Here is a 23,884-nt window from a genome sequence, read left to right as displayed (position 1 = left end):
ATCAATCTTTTAGTTTTACAATTATATATTATCTATATTATAATCATTTTGATATAACTTAAAATTTGATATTATTTGCATATTATATATATATATAAAAAATACATTTTATATATACATATAAAAATGCACATATATGCATGTATATAGAAAACACATAGCTATTACATACCAAATCGTGGTGAATATTTGTTCCAATGCGACTCTAACATTTAGAAATATTTTATGTTTAATGCACATGTATCATCATCAACTCATAAAAGCGTATGCATTATTTCTTTTGATTAAGCTGGTATTTTTTAAATGGGCATATTATATATTTTTGTATATACAATTCCCTGTGGAACGAGTCTTATTAATATTATTATGATCTCATTATACTAACAACCCTTTTATTCTCCAACGTTCGGCAAGTGCTATTAAAAAATTCATAAAGATAAGATATACTATTACTAAGAAGAGCGTGCGTTCCATTAAATGGAATAAGTCAGATTCAATGAGTCGCATTGATTTATAAAAGAAATAAATGTTTTCTTATAAGGAATTGTATGATTATCAAAGTAAGCGCTTAATCTTTAAAAGTTGTTCGGAAAATTTTCTAAATGTATGATTGTGAAATCTTATATTCTAAAAAAAACAAGATGAACTTGATAAATATTAAAAAAATTAACAATTATAAAAGTAATATAAGACCATATTATCAAGCATTTTATATGGCGAAATCAAATGATGAATGTGATTTCCCTTATTGACAAAATGAAACTGTTAACTGTCTCATCTTTCACATATACTTGATATAAATGATAATATTTGCACATATTTCAAGAATTCAATATCTTTTTCAATTCTATATAGAATTATAATAATTAGGATCATATAAGAGGGAACTCTTGTTAATTGTTACAGATTTTTTTTTTTTTTATAATTTTTCAATGCGTATTTCCCTTTAGGGCAATGCATATTTAACAATTTGTTAAAAGCTAATTTATTATAATATTATGTCCCAAATTAGTGTGTATGTTAAAATATATGGCAGTTATTCAAACGCAAACAAATCGTTTGCGAGCAAAATTAAAAGCTTCGAGAATAAAATTAATGGCAATGAAATATAGATTAAAAAGAAAATAATTATTTTCATTACAATTAAGGTATAATATTATACTTTATACACTTTAAACAAGAATGATATATCATTTACAGATATTATGGATATATTTTGGTGATACAAATATCCTTCATGATACTACTACAAGTCATATTTTTGTATTCTACAAGGCCTTGAAATATAATTATGTAATCATCCACACGCGCGCATAAAAAATGTAAAAATTTTGTAATTAAATTTGTATTTTTAATCATAGTCAAGAAGATAAATTAGATATAAATATATATGTATATATATATATATATATATGTATGTATGTCTATATATGTGTATGTGTTGTAAAATAAAAGAAATGATCTATATAATTCTAAAAGAAAGAAATCATTGAGACCACACTAACATGGGACATTTTTTAATGTCACTCTTTTTTAACTAGCAATATTGCAGTGTCCAAAATTCATTGAAGAACTAAATACAGACTTTAAATAGCCTACTTTTAAATATTAACATAACTTATCACGTTATTGAGTTCTTCATATTGTAGGCATTTTTAAATGACGCGATAAATTTGTCCTTCAATTAATTTGAAAACACCATGGCCATGTCTTCTATTTTTATATTAGCGTTGCTTTAACCACGTAGAGCGACGAAACATTTCTTTAAACATGTTGTTGCGCTGGCGCATAGGAGCGGCTTATACCAGACTTCACTGCTCCAGTTTAGCTGAAAATAAATTTCAATATAAATGTTTAATAGTTATACATATACAGTACAAGTAAAACTAATCATTTTTAATTATTTATAATGTTCTTGTACAATATCATCTGACTTATTCTTACTAAATCATTCTCCATAACACATTTATTTCTTGTTACTGCCAACAATTCTTTTTATTTCGATGTTTTATATATACTTGATGCACTTTTTCAATATAATTACAATAAATTATTAAATATGGATACTGTGTAAAAACAGACACAATACAACGATGACTAAAGTGTTACACATAATATTGTATAGAACCAAGATTTGTGATCATAGATGTATTTTCAGAAAATTGAAGAAAATTGCTTCTACTACGGGTGAAAACTGATGATAAATGATATTCAGACAAATATATAACCCTAATACTGAAAAAGCATAAAGATTAAATGGTGATAATAGTGAAAAGCAATTAAAAGGCGTATGACAACAATTTAGTCTAATGATATAACAATAATGTACGATATTTTCAGTGTCTACATAATACATACTAATATACAGATAAATGAATATTTTACATAGAAGCAATGAAGAAAATGTGAAAGAAAACACCTAATTGTGTTTCATATGGTTACCATAATATTACTATTTTAAAAACGTACTCAAACTTTAAATTGATATTATTATAAACAATATAATTTTCTAAATAACGAGTCATATTTTGCTATTGTTTGGATACAAGTTTTCAATATGGTTCATATGAAACACATAAAGCTCTGCACATAAAGACTAATTCTCTGTTCTCAGAGAATTCTGTCATCATTCCGCATTCACAATTGGAAGAACATTCCTCTTGTATTTCCAAGAAGCTAATTATAATGGAAAAAATGAAAGAAACAGAAAATAACTGTAATGATTATCGATTAATCGTGCAATATTACGACGGTAACGATCTAGGAGTGTGTGCGACTCACCGCATCTCTCTAAATGTTGTTCCAATTGTGTACTGTTTCTTATGTTCATTGGTTTCGCTTTCTACTTTTTGGCTTTTCTAAAATATGATAAATGCGATGATATGATCGAATGAATAGATGTAGCTAATAGAATTTAGTGTGAAAATTTGAAGAAGAGACTTGAAATTCAATGCTGACATTTAAATTTTTCTTAATCACCATGTTTTCATTTATAATCAAATATTATATTAAAATAATAAAATATGAATTTTCGTATGAAATATGAATACTTTCAATGCTTGTACATGCAACTGTCTAGGGAAGCTTTCATTACACTCAGACTCAATAGATGATATGAATGATCCTCCTAATCAGCCGATTCTTCCAAATAAACAGCGAAAATGTGTAACGCTTTTACGTTACGCGAAATATATTACGAACGAAGATGTGAACTACGATATGTTAAGATGTTGTAGAAGAAAACTACGAAAAAAAAGAGGAGGAAAATGTGGCTGACCATGGATGAAATGATAAAATGAGAGAATTTTGCTGACATGAGTTGAATGTACAAGATGATAAAAATTAGTAGATTTGTACACGTGGTCAATATGATTAATAAAATTTATATAATACATGCAATGATAATATGTTGATATGTTGTTTATCATACTAAAATATACGACCGAAGTACATGGAAAATAAGGAAAAAACTCACTTTTTCTTGAGAGTGAAGAAACTGCGCCGCTTAGTCTCGGCTTGCGTTGGAGCAGGCAAAGTATGTGCTCTAGATGAACCTGCACCGGATGTACCTTGTGCTGCTTGATTTAATGCCGATATCCATTCATTTACTTCTGCATCATCTTTGGCCTGGAACAAGAAGTCGGATCCGCCTTGCGACCTGTAATCCAACAAACAACACAAGTCATTAATTATAATTATTTCTTTGGATATTTTCAAAAACATTTCGAACTTACTTTACTCGGAAGACATGTTTCTTCTTAGTGTAATCGGTGGCTATAGTAATGGTCGCACCGCTCAAGTCAAGGGGTGCTTCTCCTTTGTACCGTTGATCAGGTGAAGCCTTATATGTCTTTTGATCTTTATATACAAACAATTTATGTCCGCGTATAACTATGTATACTTTCTCCCACGAACGATTAGTTGCCTTCTTTGTTGTACTTTCCCACTCATGCTTTCTTTGCAGTGTTCCTTCAAATTCGTCGTCGCTGGGACTACGTTGCTCTGAAAGAAAGTAATACGATGTCAACTTTTGATAAAGAGGATAAAGTAAAAATGGTTTATTAATATATTTGATATATATATAACATAATTTAATTTAATAAAATAATTGTACTGTAATCAAGCCCTCCCTCCCCTCCTGCCCAACAACTACATGTTACTCGATCATATTGATCAATGAAGTCAATCTGAAAATAATATTCATAGTTAATAGTATACTTATACTAAAGGGGAGAGACAACACCTATGCATCATACTTTTCTCCTTTCACCTATATGAATAACACGACGTACCTGAAAGTATTATAAACGAGACTTTTATTATTATACTGTTAATAGGTAAAGATTTTTAATCCTACGCATCAATTTTATATCTAAAGATTAGAGTTTACATTAGAATGTAAACTTACAGGTCATTCATTTTCAAAGAATGTACCAAATAAGAATATACGACATATGATTGTTTGACTGGTAAAAAGTCAATAAATAGTAACAACTGTTGACCAACTATTGCTCATACAACTTACCAGGAATGCTGTGCTCATCATCACTCACACCGCTGCGATCTAAACTGGGCGATTTGGTCGATTTTTTCCATCGGAAGCTTCTGAAGGGCGATTTGCTGCGACTGCGTTCCTTACGCCTTAAAGTACCAGATTCGGAACCACTTCCACCTTTGGGAGCTTAATAATATACGCAACACACAATATTATTAACTACTTACTCCTTTCTCATCTAGCTTGTAGATTCGATCAGGTAAACAAGTTGATACTAGAATTCTGGGTATCCGTATTAATTTTACACCATTTTTCACGTCCTTTAACATTTAAGTGTAAACCTTACGAAAGCACGTTCATGCAACATGCTCATGCACGAATATACTATTATAATAATAACAAATGAGCAATGCTAATAATTGTATAAATAAAAGAAAAACAAAGCAATTTTTTCTTCTAATACTATCATTGTATAATCAGTACTTGTATGTATAAGTAAGTGTATGTCGGTAGTACAAGGTAATACCCATATTTAATTACAATTTTTGAAATAAATAATAATAAATTCTTGATAAATTAATAAGAGTCAAAGTTATATATCAGTTTGGTAAAATGAATACAACGAGTGTCACAGTAATTTTCAAACAAAAATCTATTAAACACGTAAAGGTGTAGGATTTTAATTGACACTCGCTATATATCAGTGACTTTAATGGTTATGCTTCAGATTACTTCATCTTGTTTCGACATTTAGTTCAAATTTAGATCAATGGCTATCACATTAACGTATAAATTATATGCATTATTATGATACAATCGTTTAAAAATAATTCTAAATATGGGATCGTGTTGTATTGAAGAAACAAACAAGGATATTATTCCACGAATACTAATGATACCAGCAGTATCATATCCCGCCCCATTCTGGTCAGGTTACGCAGTAATTAATTCCAAAATTACAGATTTATCATTACAAGACTTTAAAGGAAAATATGTAATACTATTATTTTATCCATATGATTTTACATTCGTATGTCCAACAGAAATCATTCAATTCAGCGAACGCATCAATGAATTTCGAATCCTTAGTAAGAATTTCGTTAATTTTTATACAAATCATATTAAATTAATTTGACTGATTTTCATTATTATATTTTCCATGCATATAAAAGATGCAGAAGTTGTTGCTGTATCAACAGATTCGGAATATTCGCATTTGGCATGGATAACTACTCCGAGAAAACAAGGAGGCTTGGGTGAAATGAAAATTCCCGTATTAGCTGATAAAAATCATAAGATTTCTAATGATTATGGCGTATTAGATGAGATTCGAGGAATAGCAATCAGGGCTTTGTTTATAATAGATCCAAAGCAATTAATAAGACACGTGAATTTAAATGACGATGCCATTTCGCGTTCCGTTGATGAAATTTTAAGACTACTGCAAGCGTGTCAATTTGCAGATAAATTTGGCGACACGTGTCCCTTAGGTCCGATCCAACAAAAACGTGTATCTAGGCACAATTCTATTTATTTTGACACTACTTCTAATTAATTTTCATAAACTGTAAAATAATAACAAATAAATACTACCATTGTATCATATCAATACATCTAATTTTCATCCATATTATGTTTACAAATAAAGACATTTATAGAAGAAAATACTTACTGGTTGGAGTGGATAGGCCACTTGGACGAGACTTCGTAGTAATTTGTGTATCGGGTGACGTTGTTTCTCCCGCCAAAGGCAATTGGGTAGATTTCTGAGCATGCACTACACCACCACACCAATTACTAAATCATGCGATCTTTATCTCTTAAATACATTATACATATAAGCTCTGATCAATAATATAAATATAAATGTAAGAAGAATCTACAATGTTCTATCAGTTTTTAAGAAAGAAGAATAAAGCACAGATTTTTACATTGTTACACAATATTGTAAATAGATGAAATCGACGAATATACGTACATAACTTTGATTATTCAAATAATAAGACAATTTGATATTTTATATTTAAATATACTTAGATAAATAATTATTTTGATGCAAATTTATGTTTTTTTACGAACACAATATACCAAATCTTACCTCAATAAAAAGTGAAGCTGTTTTTTTTTTGTCGATTAAATGAATTACAAATGACAAATGTAACGTGTACATACCAATTCAGATGAGAAAAATTTTTAAGTATCTGTAGATGTTCAATGAATGATGAATATAAATTTTGTTTGTTTGTTTTTTTTTTGGTCGTACAACACATAAAATATTTCAAATGATAATGTGATTTGTTAATCGCGTTTAAATTTTAATCGATGACGTATATGTTAAGATAAATGGTAAGAAAAACATCGGAGACAAAGGAGTAATGCCATCACCTGTTGGAAAAATTAATAAAAGCAAGTGAACGATATAGCAGCTATAATGATAAAAAGATGTATCCACAATCGCCAGAAATATGCTGAAAGATATAAGATTATTTATAGGAAACACAGATAAATGTAAATGTAAAAATAAGTAGATGACTAGCGGTAGAATCCATCACCAAATGTAAAGAGACAGGATGATCAATGAGCACAGCTGATAGAAAAAAAAAATGTATGTGCATAGGTATAACTATTTAATTTGAAATGAAACATCAAAATATATCATTGCATACAATTTCTTCATTAGTAATAATAAGATAAAATTATTTGGTATAAAAAAAAAAAAAACAATTTTCGAAGCCTAAAAAAAATGTCTTTGTGGTAATAATATATTTGATAAAAACACTCACCTTCCTTAGGTTTATCTTGAGGCTGTGGTGTACGCGTGGAAGCCTTGCGGTGTGTCACTGTGGTGTTTGTGCATTCCGTGCCGCATTAAGGGTGCATTCGGGGACAATATAAGGTTGAATGGACCAAAATTGGTAAGGAACACATTTTGATGGAGGAAAAAAGGCAAAAATAAACGTGCTGTTAGCGATTACATGCTTATCCAAACAAACCATATTTATAAATCCAGTTGCCAAACAGTTAAGTTCATAATCGCAAGAAGCGATGTTACTAACTATATTGTATTAGTATAATCAAACAAAATCCAATCATTCTCTCAATTTTAAATTTCACGTTAAGTGTTATCAATCAAATATTTTATCGTTATTTCACGATTTTAAGTTTGCAACTCTAGTTGATTCGAAATATGAACCAGCCGTCTTATGAAATTTAAAAACCTTGATTATGACTCTATGCCAAATAAGTGATAGATAATAATAATAAGTGTCAAAATAAAGACTATTTTTCTTTAGAATTATCTTTTGCAAAAAATATATTGAATAATTGAAAACATAATAATCTTACCATGCGAGTCATCCTCTCCTGCTGCACGTTCACCGCTCTGCACCCCATCGGCTTCGGTTCTATTGCAAAAATGCAAAATGTTAAATAACAAAATAGAGATTTAATTTTAAAGATGTTTTTATATCACATTAATTTTTTATATTATAATTAAAAATAAATGTACCTTTCGCTAGGTGGTTCGTCAGGGCTAGTAACAGGAGTTGCTTTCGCTAATCTTGCCGCTTCAGCTGCCGCAGCTTCTTCTTTCTTTCTTCTTTCCTCTTCCTCTTTCTCTTGTTCTCGTCTCTTTAATTCTTTTAATTCAAACTGCACCAAAAATACAATTATATTTGTGACCATAAAAATCAATAAAAATATACAGTATATGTTGACATAGAATTGTATTACATACAGTAGTAAGTCGATGCAAGGCACTAAACCTTTCCTCTTGTGCAGCCGCTGATTTTTCAAATGCTTCATGCTTTTTAATTAAGTTTTCGACTTCGTCGATAGTATGCTGCAATAACGATAATAATAATAATAATAATAATAATAATAATAATAATAATAATAAATTATAATAATGATGATAATGATCAAAATGTTGAAGTATTGCTTACGCCAAGTTCTTGACTCATAAGATATGGTTCTTGAGCGATTAACCATGCTTCAGCGACAGCAGCATCTCGAGCAAATTGATAGACTTCCAGAACTAAAAAAAGAATCCAAAGAAATATAAAAATACTTACATTTGATACAAGAAGAAAGAGAGTCGAATAATCAGGAAAAAAACTTACTCAGCTGCAAATTCTCCCAACGTTCTTCCCATCGATGTAAGAGGGCATTTCTATGGTCCGTTAGTGCTGCTAATTTTTCTTTTATTTGAGCACTTCCATAATGATTCCTAGCTAATAAGTCTTTTCCAAGATTGATGCATGCCATGAGATTGTCCTCCCTGGCATCAATTTCTGCTTTTAAGCTTTGATGATTATTCATTAGGAGTTCGACACCACCAACGTCTCGTGGCTTCTCAGTTGTGTTCATTTGTCTTACAACATCGTCCATCCAAATCATTAAAGTCCTAACCATGTTGAAGAATCTAAACAGATCTCCAGTGTCTTCTAATTTCGCTCGTCTACCTTCACACAAGGATTGAAGGTTGTTCCATGCAGCGACCACCTCAGATTCTCGATTTGTAATTTCCCTTGCCTTGTCTCCGGCATAACTCGTTTCTAATTTTGCTGATTCTTCTTGTATCTGTGATACTTGACTTTGCAGAGTTGACAAATCTTGCATAAAGTTAGCATGTTTACGTTGAAGCGCAGACACCGATCCAGCATCGCGACCCAATTCATCGGACATGGCATTTTGTTTTTCAAGAATTCTACCAAGAACATCTTTGCAATCGTGGAAGAATTTGTGTAATTCTCGACTAGCTGCTAACATTTGTGTACGAGTTTCGATTAATTCGAGCAGATCTTGCCAACCTTCGTTCAAGCCGTCTTTCCATTCGGCTATCGTAGCAGCATCCGAATGTCCGTTTGCTATTAACGAATCGGCAATACCATTAACCGCAGCAACTCTTTCTGAACCAATTGCTTCGGTATCACGTGCGAACTCCTTAAATCTTTCCCACAAAAGAGTAACGTGATCGTAATCTTGGCCTAACTCGTGACTACCGGCTACCAGTTCTCTTTCTGCGATCCACTGTTCCAAATCGTCAACCTCTCGATTTAACATGAACAATTGAAGAGCCTCGTCCAATTTAGCACGACGTTCACCGGCAAGGTCTTTCAAGCCGGCATACAATTTATCTACCTGCGATTGTTTCACCGCGATCTGATCAGCTAATGGATGTTGATCATTTATCAATTGTCTAGCAGTTTCGCCAAGTTGACGAATTGTATCGGCATAATCTTCGACGGCGTGTTCCAAAGATTCGTGTTTTTTCATAAGATTTTGAGCCGAGATTTCGTCCTTGCCACGATCTTCGACCATCATGTACAATTCTTGTTCGCTCATCCAAGATTCTGCCTCGGTGGCATCGAAGAAGTACTGTTGTGCCTTTTCATTTTGAAGTAAATGCTTGTTTCTGTCGTCTACCGCGTCTTTTAATTCCTTCCACTTCTCCGTTAATTCCGAAATGAGCCTATTAAATTCAGAACTGTCCTCGTGACCTTCGTCGATTAATTTTTGTCCATTATTGCATACCAAATTGATTCGAGGCTCGTGATTATCGATCTCCGTGCGCAGCGATTGATTCTTCTTCTTAAGCATGTGTACATTGAAGAGGGAATTACCGTATTCGTTACTCGTAGCTTGCGGCATCTTTTCTGCTATCCATAATTTTTCATCTTCGACGTCTCGCCTAAATTGGAAGGCTTCTTTCTTTTTCTCAAGATGTCTTTGCCGATCTATCAAAGGTGCCTTTAATTGTGCAAATCTTTGCGCAACCTTTTCTTTCTTACACTTTATCTCTTCCATCTTATCATCCGGTACGGTACGTTGTAGATGCTCTGCTTGTTTGTCCAATTCTGTAACCTGTCGTGCTTTCACTGCCATTTGAGTCTCAATCATCTGTTGCTTCTGCATCAAGATATTCACAGATGCCAAATCCGAACCGGTATCGGTACTTTCTATTTGTTTTTCCAACTCGTTCATCCACGAATCAATGTCGTCGCACGTTTGATGTATCAGCACTTCGCGATTGGCATCGAAGAGACGTTCACCCTTGTCGTGGGTGGTAGTTTCAAGATCGGTAAATTGATCACCTAACTCGGCTACTTTCGGTTTGATGAGCTCCACAAATTCGGGCTTCTGTTGAACCAATTCGTCCGCGGCTTTCTGCAATTGTTGCAAGCGATCTTTGTTGCTCGCAATTTCGGCCTCGAACGCTTGATGACGCGTCCATTTGCTGTGCACCGTTTTCGCGCTACGGTATGTTTCATCTTGAGCAGTGATATGTTTCTCTTGTACCCATTCACCCAATTCCTCGCAGTCTTGTAAAAACATTTGAAGTTGAAGTTGGTCCTTTAATTTTTCCATCAATTGATTAGCTTTTTCGCGATTGACTCGCCTACGCTCATTTATGTTTTCAGCTTTCTTCTTTACTTTGTCAGAAGCGAAGTGTCCTTCGTCGACGAGCCTTCCAGCGTATTGTACTACGGAATTGATTTTCTCGTCATTCGCATCCATTGTGTTCATAAATGCTTCGTGACGTTTAATCATATGCTCAGCTTGTTCGAAGTTCGCTGGCGTCTCGTCCTTTGCAAGAGTGTGTTCCTGTTGTGACAAAAGTACCTCTGCCTGTCGAGCATCGCGATCGAATACTTGAAGGTTGAGTGAGTTCGACAATAAGTTTTGCCTGTTAGCCCACATCTGGTGTAATTCTTCCCAACCCATTTTTAAGGCGTTTAATCTTTCTCGCAAGAACATGTATTGCGTGTCACCATCTCCAGCTTCGCTCGTTAATCTTTCACCATATTCCATCATTTTTTGATAATCATCGGTATAATTGTCAATTTCTTCCTTAATATTTTGATGTTGAGTAAGTAATTTCTCGGCGTCGGCCAAACTTGTCGGTGTATCTTCGCTGGCAACGGAGGTCTGCGTTTTAGTCAACCAAGCCTGGAAGTGATCGAGATCGCGTAAGAACCTGTGCAAGTCACCAGCTTCCTCGAGTTTGGCATCGCGTTCCTTAAGCATTTGCGTTAACTGTTCCCATATCAAATGAATTTGTGCTATTCTTTCTCGGATAACAGCCGCCTCTTCCGGATGTTCCTGTTCGATCATCTGTGCTTCCTTCTCCAATGCATCGAGTTTGGCTTGTATGGCAGCTAAATCGCGTTCCATACCGCTTAATCTACGTTGCAACGTCATAACACCCGTTAGATCCATTTCCAAACTATCAGTTTGTTGTAGAATTCGTTTTTTATCTTCGATCCAGGATACAGTTTCGCGACATTCGATGTGGAAGGTTTGTACTCCGTGAGCAGAGTTAAGTTCTTCGCGTTTACCTTCTGCCTTTTCTCGCAATTCTGCCCATTTTTGATTCAACTCATTTTGACGAGCTACTATCTGTTCCGAGTTTGGATGTTCGACGTGTAATAGCTGCCTCGCCAATTGATTGACTACTGCTACTCGTGACGCATTTGCATTCATTTCCTTTTCAAAACCGTTATACCTATGTTTCATGATCTCAACGTCTTCGATATCCTTAGCTGGAACCATCGTATCCAACATCCTATTCTTCTCACCGATCCATTGCTCGACACCATCGGATTCGCTGAACAATTTGTATAAGGACAACGCATCTAATAACCTTTGCTTACGTAATTTAGCTAATTCCAATAATTCCTTGTATCTGGAGTCGATCGAAGCAAGTCTTTCTACAACTTCTGGCGATTTAGCATCCCGTTCTCCAAGACCAGATGCTTGCTGATGAAGTTGATCAATGGTAGTAGCATAGTTTTTAAGTTCATCGGTTACATCCTTGTGTTTCTTCAATAACGACTGTACATTGGCCTCGTCTCTGCCAACATCTTCCGACGATACGAGTCTAAGCGTATCCAACATCCAAATATCGATATCGTCCGCGTCTGCGATTAATTGATGATAATCGACGGCCTCCTCTAAACGTTTCCTTCTGAATGCAACAAGATCCAAAAGGTGATTCCACATTCCCAAGATTTCTTGAAGTCTATCGCGGATACGATCGGCGCCAAAGTGTTTCTGTCGCACCAATTCATCGCCAATAGCTGCTACAGACATCAGTTGCGGTTCGTGCGATTGAATTTCATTTTCTAAAGCTTTATGTTTGGATAGTAACAAATTAATGGTAGTTAAATCATGGCCAATATCTCCAGTAGACACAATTTGTTCTTTCTCTTTAATCCAATTCTCTTCATCGGCCATGTCCCAATAGAACTGCCATAGTTTGCGAGATTCTTCTAATCTTGCGCGTCGTTCTACAGCCAAGCGTACCAATTCGGCGTAGGCATCTTCCAGTTGTTGAACTCGCTCGACTATGATCGCAGGATCGCAAGGTCGATATCCATCTCCGTGTTCCAAAAATCTTTGCGTCTGTTGAACGACTGCCTTTACTCTTTCTCCCAAGACATTGATATCGGCTTCGACGAGGGAATGCTTCTGTAAAAGATCTTCGACTCCCATTAGATGCTTTCCATAATCGTCGGTCAATAAACGCAATTTTATTTCTTCCATGCTGTCGAGAATATACAACATCTCTTGGAAGTTTTGTTGAAGTTGCAATGATAATTCTAATCTTGATCGTCTTGCTCGTAACAATTCCAAAAGATAATTCCAAAGACGTAAGACGTTGTCTTTTCGCGCATTGATTCGTTCGATGTCATGATAATTCTCTGCCTCCAGTTCTTGCGATACCGCCATAACAGCTTGTACACGTTCCTCGTAAGCAAAGATGTCCGTTTCAATAGCCTCGTGCTTCTTAGCAGCTGCTTCGACAGCAGCAAGATCGAAACCGAAATTATCTTGAGAGACCAATCGTTGATTTTCCGATAGCCAAGTCTCTCTCATACTGGCTTTACGATTAAACCTCGCCGCCAATTGTTCCAATTTCTCTTGACGAATCAATTCCTCGCGCAAAGCTAATTCTCGTTCGTGCTCGGCCTTTTCTAATCTCTCCCAAGCTTTATTTATATCCGATATCATTTTACCCTCTTTCGGCGTGTATGGTTTTTGATTATTGGCACGCATCTTTGATTGCAGCGTAAATAATAATACTTCAAGATTACCCTTTTCAACGAATTTAGGTGGTTTCTCGACCGTACGATAATTCGAGAATTGAGAAAGTTGTGATTGAACTCCCACCAAGGAATTGGCGAATCTACGATCGCCGAGGGCTTCTATGGTCGCTTCGATCCATCGTAATAAATCACTGGTCAAGCTTTCGTATTCGTGTATCATACGATCGTTCTCCATAGCGATACCAACAACCTTACCGATCCTCTTGCCTTGAACGGTCTCCTGCTTCATCTTAGAGAAGTAATGATAGTATGTTACCACGTAAGTGATTATCGATTTCTCGTCCGGATGGTCGACGAAGATATCCTCAGCATCCAGTAATTTTGTAAGACCGAGTTTGTCTTCGGCAACGTTAAATGCATTGTTAAGATTATAAATAGCATTGGATTTGGATAATTTGTCGAATTGTATTAAGTCTGGACGGTGTTTGTGAATAATAGCGTTAAAGGCTAAACCATCGCGCCAAGAAGTAGTAAAATTTCTAACATTGACGTTGTGATAGCCAGCCGTTTTCATCTGACACCAAAGAAGCAAAGCATCCTTTGCGGATTTCGTTTCCTGATTGTCCGTTTCTTCAATTGTAATGTCCTGAATTTGAAATCGTAAAATAATAGTCCAAATCAGGCCCAAACTAAGTCGCGGATTACCATCGACTATGTCGTGCGAGCCCATATTTTCAAGATGAACTCTTTGCTCTCGTAAAAATTGCAATGCCTTGTCGACATTCTCCAAGCAATGAATTCGCATTTTTCCTTTGGTTGGTCGTGGCAAACGTTCCCCCGATAAGATTTCCAACAGTTTTATCAACATTTTACCATCTCGAAGATCCACGTACAAATCGCCGATGCGGCAGGAACATCGTACAAGATGAGAGTTTACCCATTTTTGAAAGGTTTTCTTTTGTACTAATTCTCGTTCACCTAAGAAAAGAAGTACAAGGATAAATAACAAAAATATATTAGATAGAAATGTTACTTTACCTCGGAGATTGAAAACGACATTATCGTAATTCATTTTGAAATAATACAAATAATAGAAAGACACCCGATAGGAGAGAATGTTAATGGGCTACTAAACTCGATCGATATTTTGTACATGCATTTATGGATATCGCGGAAGTATGCAACTTAATGTAGTTCCCATTATCAAAGAAGGATGCGGATGTGGTGTACGAAGCATCCAATATCTTTCGCGTGGTTACGTTTAAAAAAGCACGTGAAATAATATAAATAGTATAAATAGTATAACATAGAACGTACCAGCTAAAGCTTTGATGCGCGAGCGTTCGAAAAGTCTCGAGCTCGAATTTCCTCCGTCGTATTCGTACTCATCGACAATCTCTTGTTGCAGCGTAGGGTCCCAACCCCCGCGTACTACCGAGATGTCGGTCGTCATTTTGTCAATCGGACCAACAGCTCACAATCTCCTTACACCTAGAGAGGGCGGTTCTAAACAAAAATCACACTCATTATTCCTTCAATCATTTGAAGTTAAGTTATTCATTTTTATTATGTTGTACGCGTACAAAGATAAGAGTTGCAAGGTAATCTTATCTTTGCTTCTTACGTACTATGTAAGTATAACACGTTGTGTAATTTAATAACAGCTCTAACCAGTACAACGTTGCTCGTTATGACCTCGAATAGAAATCATGGTAACAAGGATGCAGTGTGCACCGACCAATACCAAGGTCTTTTCTCGCAAAAAGAAACAATTAGCGTTTTACAGTAAAATATATTTCAATGATGATAAGAAACGTTCATCACGCGGGAGAATTCAACGATGAGTCATCGGCAATTATCAAGGAACATTATTATAGTATACTTAAATAATCGTTACAAAATATAATAGATCCCATATGAAGTAACCCGTGGTGGGGTGTCAATGTAACTAAAATATCTTATCAAAATATCGAGCGTAAATACTGGAGGGGACGGTGGTTTTCAAAGAGTGCCTTTCGTACGGTCAGCGAGTACATTCGATACATCAACACACACGCCGCCTATCATCTCATTTACACATGTGTATATGAATACGTATACTGTACCTACATAAATTATTTTATGTACATTCATTTAATAACACATTACGTTACGCGCTCAAAGCATGTAGGAGCCCCTCTCTCAGTGCACAACCGTACGATTACATCACACGCATGATGTCACACGTGCGAAATACACACAGCAAATAGCGGGAGAGCGCGCATCGAGCCTTCCAACAGTAAATTACATTCAGGTAAAATCACAATCAGTGGCGTAGAATCTTGTATTTTTTTTTTTTTTCGTTTTAACTAAAAATTTGTACAAACGAATGGAGACAAGTAAGCCAATGGTCTACCTGTTCTAACTGAATGCGTACACAAGGAAAACCGCAGTAAACCAATATGGGCGTCGCTTGTTTTGTCGGTAAACTTTATAGTCAAACTGCTCTACGTTGAAATGAAATAAGATTTAGCGACATAAATATATCTTACTCATCCTCACGAATATTATATCGTCTTTCTTATTAGATAGAGAGAAGCAAGCGAAGGAAGAAAAAATTGATCGGAATTGAGTCGGCAGCTAAAATTATCCTTCGAAAGAAGTAATTCATCATCGAGCTAATCGTGTGACGCCTCAAATATAATATAACTTCTTTTACAAATATAACCACGCTCTGTAATCGAACGAAATCAAATATAAGATATCAATGAAAATATACGGTGGTATACATAATACCAAACGAGGCCAACCGATGTTAATCGCGCATTTATAACACGTCGAGAGTACGTTTATATTAGTAGTTCGACATAAGACTCACAAATGGTTCGCATTTGGTAGCGATCAATGTATACACAATCCAATCCATCTTCGACACGAAGAACGTTGTACGATTGGAGAAAATGTTGCTGAAAGAACTTACGCGAATGCAACGAAACAAAATTGGAAAAAATGTCATTCTTAAAAGTCTGATAGTCACTTACTCGGAATTAAGAGCAATTACGCAAGTACTGTCATACTTTAATGACAAACGGTACTACGGGTAGACAGAGTGATAGAAAGGGGGTGTATGAGGGGTGTATGAGGGGTGAAGGGATGGAAGGGGGAACATACAAATTAATGTCTTTACAAGGCGTAATGTGGGCGGGATGAAATGTGAATCACAATGTGAATGACACGATTAACCGGGCAGAAGTAAAGTTTACTCGGCCGATCGAATGATTTTAGTTCTTATTATTGAAAGAAGGGAGAAAATATTTTGTTGTTATCCATAATATCGAAGAACGAGTCGCAACAATGTCGATTGTTTGGCGCATGCTCAGCAGCATCGTTGTTCATTGCGCGACGACACGCGTTGAAAACGAGGTCGATCTCCTTTGACTCTTTAAAACACTCGGGATCGAAGCATTTAAATGTACTGCAATGTTAACGATGTAAATTGTAAACGAATCGTCAAGGTCCACAGACACGAATATCGAACAACCGGTGTGCTTGGATTATTCCCTTTGCGACATTTACAAAAGGTTCTTTCTGTTTTATCGCATAATTCGTTGCATAATCTCATCTCTGTGCGTATCAATGCCCATATTAAAACGGGGCTTCGCGTGTTACACACGAGTTTACCGAGAGTTGCGGTTTCCTTCAAAGGAAAAAAAAAAAAAAAAGGAAAGAAAATAGAAGAGTTAACTCATAGGCTTGTATAACAGAGCGTAACGTCGAGCTCTAAACTAAGTCGAACATACACACCGCACCGCACCGCACACCACCGCACACCACACAACACACACTGCGTTATACTATTGATTTTCCTCTAACCGGAGTCGCTGTGGCGCCAGTATCCACGAACGAACACGTTCTACACCTGCGGAAAGGCGGAACCACCAACTGGCCTGCACTTGGAAAACTACCTTGAGAAAGCATCCCTTACAAACTATCCGTCTCTCTCTCTCTCTCTCTCCCTCTCTCTCTCCCCCCTTTCCAATAACGACGATGCGCGTTGTCTTTCATTTTCCATTAGACCAACCAACGCATATGAATGATCTCTTTTGTCTTATGGTTTATTAAAAAACAGGCGATGCGAGCGATCGAAGACACCGCGCGGTAAACAAAAGCTTATTTGTGCTATCTCCTTTGCCATGCAACACTATGAGTTTAAAAACCTTCATTAGGGTCACCATTATGGAACCCGTTTTACTAAGCCTTCGTTATTCTATTTCAAAGTAAATACAATACTATTATCGTGTCAATTATTATTGAAGAGTAAGTTCAATCTAAAATGATAATTACGTTAAGCATAATGTTTAAACGCGTGTGTCTACGTGCTATACGTCTCTCTAGTTTCTTGATAATAGAAAAGTAAATGTCACCGTAGATATTACAAAAGTTGAATATTAATCACATCCTGATTAAATATATTCGACATCTTTTTCTTCTTCTTCTTCTTCTTACTCTTTCCACAGAAGAAGACTAAATTAATCACAGTTTATAAATACACTCGATGGACGTGTCCTTGAATCGAAAGATCGAAGCTATCTTTTTTTCTTTCGGCACAGGAATATATATCTAGTTATGTATAATGATTATTTTGTTCTTTTCCTTTACAATTATTAGATCGGGGAGCGATCTTTTCACGTGCCATGAGTTGTCAAAAAATACGTGAATGAAATAATCGCATGCGTGAATGAAAGAAAAAATGAAGCAACGTGTGCTTTATCAAATCTGTTCTTGTTCGTACAAGCACACGAAGAATATAATGATCTATAAAATGACACGGATCTAGAATATTATAAATGGAGGAACGAGAAAGGGCTATTCGTCTGGAAGCCATTCGTGGTGCTCGGTGGTCAACGGTGTACGCAAAGCTACGTCATATCCGCATTTGAGTTAATCAACGCTGACCTGACATGGTTGCTCTCTGTCATTTACTTCAACGGAAGGTTCCCTTTTAAACTACAAATTAGTATCGAAGTATATCCTTGAAATATTTCCTTCGCCTATCTAAGCGATAGTCCTATTTCTTTTGCAAACTTTCAGGGGTCAACGAATAGTAGATAATTCAAAAGTCTACAATTAGTTTAACAACCGTTTAACACAGATTTTCGTCTGACCGGTGAGAGGGTTCAACAAGAATTACTTGCAACGATTTTATTTCTCTGTAAAATACAATTCATTACATTTAGGTTTTAAAATGTAATTGAGAAAGCATTCAATGTATTAAGAAATATCTTTTCTTCGATATCTAGACAAAGAATCAACGAATGATCGATCTATGTATTTTTTGTTTAATAGCGCTAGCCTATTGGAAATTTCGATTAACTTGTTGTTTTCCCTTCCTTGTATCTTCGATTGATTACTCCTCCATCTCATCGATATTTCATTTAGAAATTGAATCGATATTGTCATTCTATTATTGTCAATCCTAAAAATATCGTAGGAAATTATCGAGATTCCTTAATAACACTCCTCGTTATCCTCGAGGAATTCGACGAACTAAAGACTCTCGAGCGTATCGTTTATCTATCATCAACAGATAAGAAAAACTTTCTTTGAAACTCAACGATATCGAAATATGTGTTCTGTTTCGATATCGTTCTTACTTTCAGCCGATTCTTCATTATTAGAAAATAATTATAGAAAAAAAAAAAAAAAAATATGCGTGGCCTCGAAGCGCGATAAAAGTGAAATTCGTATTATCATGTAGAAAATAATTCATTGATCCATATGTACAGTGGGCGTGTCCTTTAAAATCATACATTGCTACTCTTTTGCTAGATATTATATAACCCACTTAATTAATACAATTTAATAAAATTTAAAATTATAAACGTTCTAATTTTAGTATTTTTTTTTTCATTCTTTGGTAATTATTTTATCACACCTGCGCAGGGATGACTTCGAGAGTTAAATTATGCTGTAATATTATAAGTAGGAGGCATTAGAGTATTAAAATAATTGTTAATTAATCAATGGGAATGTGTATTGTTGTTTAAAATCACCTAGTATATGATCGGAGTACCGTCCTCTTCGAAATTCACCTTCAGACTGACGAATTGTATTCTATCAAAATTTCTTATATTCAATGTTGTTTATATGACTTTCCGAACACTACACATGTGTATAACGGGTATACTATTAGTAACAAATACAAATTAAGATAAAAACGTTCTAATGTTAGTATTTTTTGCATTCTAATGTAATTATTATATAAATAATTTTAAATTCTCTTTATTCGGAATATTATTACTGTTGTACACACGTGCGATGTTTGAAAAGTCATATAAACAATATTACATATAAGAATTTTGATAGAGGACAACGTGCCAGTCTGAAGGTGAATTTCGAAGAGGACGGTACTCCGATCATATACTAGGTGATTTTAAACAACAATACACATTCCCATTGATTAATTAACAATTATTTAGGGGATATCGATCGATCGTTGATTCTATCTTTACCACTCTCTTTCTCTATCTCTATTCTCTATTTTTTTTGCATGTATTTTTATAAAATGTTATAATTATTGTTCCTTAATAAGTTTCATTTCTGAGAAAGAAAAAAGATACATTTCATTTAACCAATAGGGGAGTCTAAAATTGGAACTTGCAAGTACTATCAGAGTTATTGATTGTGTTGTTTGATTGCATTGAATATCCTTCGAAATGAGTTGTTCGTCGATACCATAAAGAACGGTTAACGTTTTGCGGTCGATCGACGCATCGAGGTTACAACGACGCATCGGATACATTACTTTTAAAGTTACTTTTTTATTGCCAGATGTATGCACTCTTACAAAAACAGGCAAAGATGTATATGCAAATTATGCAACGTATCCTTGAAATCATTGCAATTAACTAACAATAAGACTAATGGCTTTTGCGAAATAATAAAAAAAGATAAAATTAAAAATGCATCTATGTACTACTACGTTGGAGATGTTCGAAAATATTAATATTTCGTGAAAAATTACTCACGTACACGCTCTCTTTTGAAATCTTTCTTCTCTTATCGTAGAACGTACCAATGTAAGAAAAGTTAAAGATTAAACAAAAAAGTGTCACGCCCATGAAACCAACTCGAAAGAGTTCCGTTCCTTTATTTTGGCCAAATATCAAAATTAAAATCAAATATTTATATTATAGAAAAAGAAGAAAAAAAAATATGAACGAACATAACGGAGTTTTGAAATGGCAACTACAATTGATCATTCTTCTGGACGGTCTTACGAAGTTACATATCCATCCGTAGAACGGATTAACGGTACGACATTTAACTGACGTCAGTTCTTTTTACTCGCGGTTCCTCAGCTTGAAAGAACTGTTCATACTTCTTCGTTCAACGCGGGGACCACAGCATAGGCGGCTTGTTTTTACGACCTTTTTAACTCTTCTTCCACGTATGCAAGTTATAAGTTATATATACTCTGTAATGCGAGTACGAAACGCATCTAGGCAAATTTGCTCGATTAAAGACGGACGTCCGAATTGTCAGGGCAATTAATTAAAGTCTATGTCAATTCGGAACCTTCGGAACCTTTCGGAACCTTTCGACGAACGGAAACTCGACTAAAAGTTCATTTCGTACATCACCGAATACGCCATTTCAAATAACCAGTTAAACAAACACTCCGTTCTCGCCGTAAGATGATTAGAAGTAGAAAAGATAAAAATGAGAATTTAAAAAATAAACCAACAGTAAGAGAGAGAGAGAGAGAGAGAACGAGGAGAGAGAAGGGGAACGTTAAGTCAGCATTTTTCAACCTACAGCCTACGAAATGATTTTACTGCTACTTTACGTTGATACGTAAAAAGTGTAGAAATATTTGGAGAAAAAAAAGTTATTGTAAAATGTTGTTGCAAGTACAAGACGTATCTTTAAAATAATAAATTAAACATATACATAGGTAAACAGGTAATGCGTTTGATCGATCGGCAGATAGGTTGAGAATCGCTGCGTTAAATGACGAAGGATAGCAAAATTGATGTCTCTCCTCGTTCACTCGATGATATCACGATTACCGTCATCGCGTCGATGCTCTCGAGGGCGCATTCTATTCACTTCCGAATAGAACAGATTACCGGAGTAAATAAATTATTTATTCAAATATTCCAAAGACGTTCACACCCATGGGGCGCTCGTCGGTGACGTAACTGTAAACACGAGACCCGAAGAGAATTGATTAAACTCGTTCATACGAACGAAAACGGGGGATGAACGAAAGGAAGACGATACCGATTCTTATTAACGCTTTCAACAAAATGAAGACACGAGAGATGGAGAGAGGTCAACGATACCGAAGAAGCCACAGTGGGTGCGAGTGGGTGCGAGTGGGTGCGAGTGGGCGATAATCTAAGAAAATCTACTCGGCACGATTCCTTCTCTCTCGTCATTTGTCAAAAGTCAGGTCGATCGTTTAGTTCAACTAAGTTGATGACCTTAACGTTTTACTGTCACTTAATGCAAGCACGCTTTTGACAGTGACTCATTGTCAGATCCGAATCCAGCATAGTGACGAAATCGATCGTACACGACGAATGAAAAGAGAAACGCTAACTATGAGAGGTAAATGCTATCTATAGACACCAAAAAGAAAAAAAAAGAAAGGAAAAGAAAAAACAAGAAGACGAGCGTAGCGAGCATTGTTGAAATGGTCAAAGACGGTAACTAATAATGCCTCCGGTTGTATTTCTACATACGTCGTGAACGATCGTCGTCGCATTTGAAATTCTACTTCTTGCCTATGTTGCAAGAATAAACGTAGGACACATCGTTAAAGAAAATTCTTCGAAAACATTTTGATTATTTCGACATAGAATCCACATCAAACGTAAATAGATAACGTACGATTTGAATTAATTGTGAGTCGAGTTGTTGCACAGGAGGAAGAAGATGATGCAAGTGTCTTGCATAGACGTTGATTAAAGAAGAGCCATTATAAAAGTCCTTCCCTTTAGCAGTTAGCTCCTCTTGAAAGAAGGGAAGAGAAAGAGAATAGGGCGAATCGATCAACGACCGGACGCGGATGACTGAAAGCGCGAGTTTACGAGTTCACGCATCGACGAGTAAAAGCGACCTGCTTGCTGCTTGCTTGCCTCCACAGAGAGATATCCCCGATGGGAAGAACTGCGAGAATTAGGTCAACGGTTGGTGAGCGACGACGACGACGACGACGACGACGACGACGACGACGACGACGACGGCTCTCGGTCCATGTCTTGACAGGTGAACAAAGCGAACGAGGGAGAGGGATGGAACATGTTCGATATCTCTCTAACGGAGTATCAAGAGGAAGCACTTATTTACTTCCTCGTCGGCGAAAATCTACCTATCGTAAATGCCATTTAATAGGTTTAAGACGATGCTGGAGAAATACGATACGCGATTTCATTTGGAAGGTAGAAATGGAGAAAGAGAGGGGCACTCTTTTGCCCCTCACGTTCGCCCGGTGGAATCGATGCCAAGGAACGATGCGAATCACAACCAAGCACAAAATACTCTTTCGCAGAATAACATTCTTTCGCGATGACCGATTCACACCTACGCAATATTGTGCATTTTCAATACGTAAGGATGATTAAAAGTATTGAAATAAACGATAAATAGAATCAAATGAAAAAGAGAGAGAGAGAGAGATAGGAAACTCCCATGATTGCCGCACGCCATTTTTATATGTCGACGATCTGGCCGTCTCGCGATAACCGATAGACAATTTTAATCGATTTTACCTTTTTTAAAATGAAACTCTTTGATTAGTTGCACTTACCCTTACGAAGGGACACCCTGCTACACTGTTCGATCCCACAACTCGCATAAAATCCCGCCCAAGTACACCAAATAAACCACCGACGACAAATCCGTCCGCACACTCGACCGGCGCGCAACCGACTGACCGCGCACGGCGTCGACCTACGCCGTCGTCAACTAGTCCCGCTCACCGACTTCGCTGATTCGTTCAACTACGAAAATGTCCTGCTCTACCTTATCAAGATTCATTTTGCAATAATGAAGTCATTTCGAAAAGAAATTATAAAAAATGCTTTCGTGTTTATTTTTGTCTTACGATAAATATATCGAAAGGTCGAATAAATGCTAGTATAAATAAGCTATTTTATATGACACTTTTCTTTGTAAACAATAACATATATATATATATATAATACATAATATTATTTTCAATTCAAAATAGTAAGGTGTGTTCGATTGCATTCAGTATAATGCTACTAGCAACAAAAGCTTACTTATATATAATTGGCGTAATTACTAATTTGATATCTATCTTCTACATACATCGTAGGTTTATATTGAA

The 23,884-nt window shown here is 35.6% G+C and overlaps 2 protein-coding genes across 7 annotated transcripts; one reads left to right on the top strand and one right to left on the bottom strand.

Annotated features, from left to right (window-relative positions):
* Positions 1–7: 7 nt before the first annotated feature.
* On the bottom strand, positions 8–23,497 carry beta-Spec (spectrin beta chain). Of its 6 annotated transcripts, none has more exons than XM_015328201.2 (13): positions 23,342–23,496; positions 14,863–15,051; positions 8,617–14,523; positions 8,440–8,531; positions 8,232–8,336; positions 8,004–8,146; positions 7,841–7,899; positions 7,279–7,335; positions 6,168–6,272; positions 4,526–4,681; positions 3,735–4,002; positions 3,476–3,658; positions 8–1,828 (listed from the first exon to the last, which is right to left on the bottom strand). In XM_015328201.2, exons 2-13 carry the CDS (start codon positions 14,996–14,998, stop codon positions 1,825–1,827), a joined length of 7,215 nt encoding a protein of 2,404 aa, XP_015183687.1. In that variant the 5' UTR covers positions 14,999–15,051; positions 23,342–23,496; the 3' UTR covers positions 8–1,824. The 6 variants fall into 6 exon arrangements, with proteins under 6 accessions (XP_015183687.1, XP_015183688.1, XP_015183693.1 ...); XM_015328202.2 differs by lacking the exon at positions 23,342–23,496 and adding an exon at positions 16,403–17,429; XM_089170088.1 differs by lacking the exon at positions 8–1,828 and having other exon boundaries at positions 3,472–3,658; positions 23,342–23,497.
* Positions 4,688–6,187, top strand: LOC107070219 (peroxiredoxin-like). The gene is made up of 2 exons (XM_015328209.2): positions 4,688–5,583; positions 5,668–6,187. Exons 1-2 carry the CDS (start codon positions 5,334–5,336, stop codon positions 6,048–6,050), a joined length of 633 nt encoding a protein of 210 aa, XP_015183695.1. The 5' UTR covers positions 4,688–5,333; the 3' UTR covers positions 6,051–6,187.
* Positions 23,498–23,884: the final 387 nt, after the last annotated feature.

This window comes from Polistes dominula, unplaced genomic scaffold, assembly GCF_049000335.1.
Source record: "Polistes dominula isolate Pdom_NZ unplaced genomic scaffold, Pdom_raw_medaka contig_15, whole genome shotgun sequence".
In the NCBI taxonomy this organism is placed as follows: Eukaryota; Metazoa; Arthropoda; class Insecta; order Hymenoptera; family Vespidae; genus Polistes; species Polistes dominula.
Note: the sequence above shows the minus strand (reverse complement) of the source record. Positions and strands in the feature narration are given on the sequence as shown.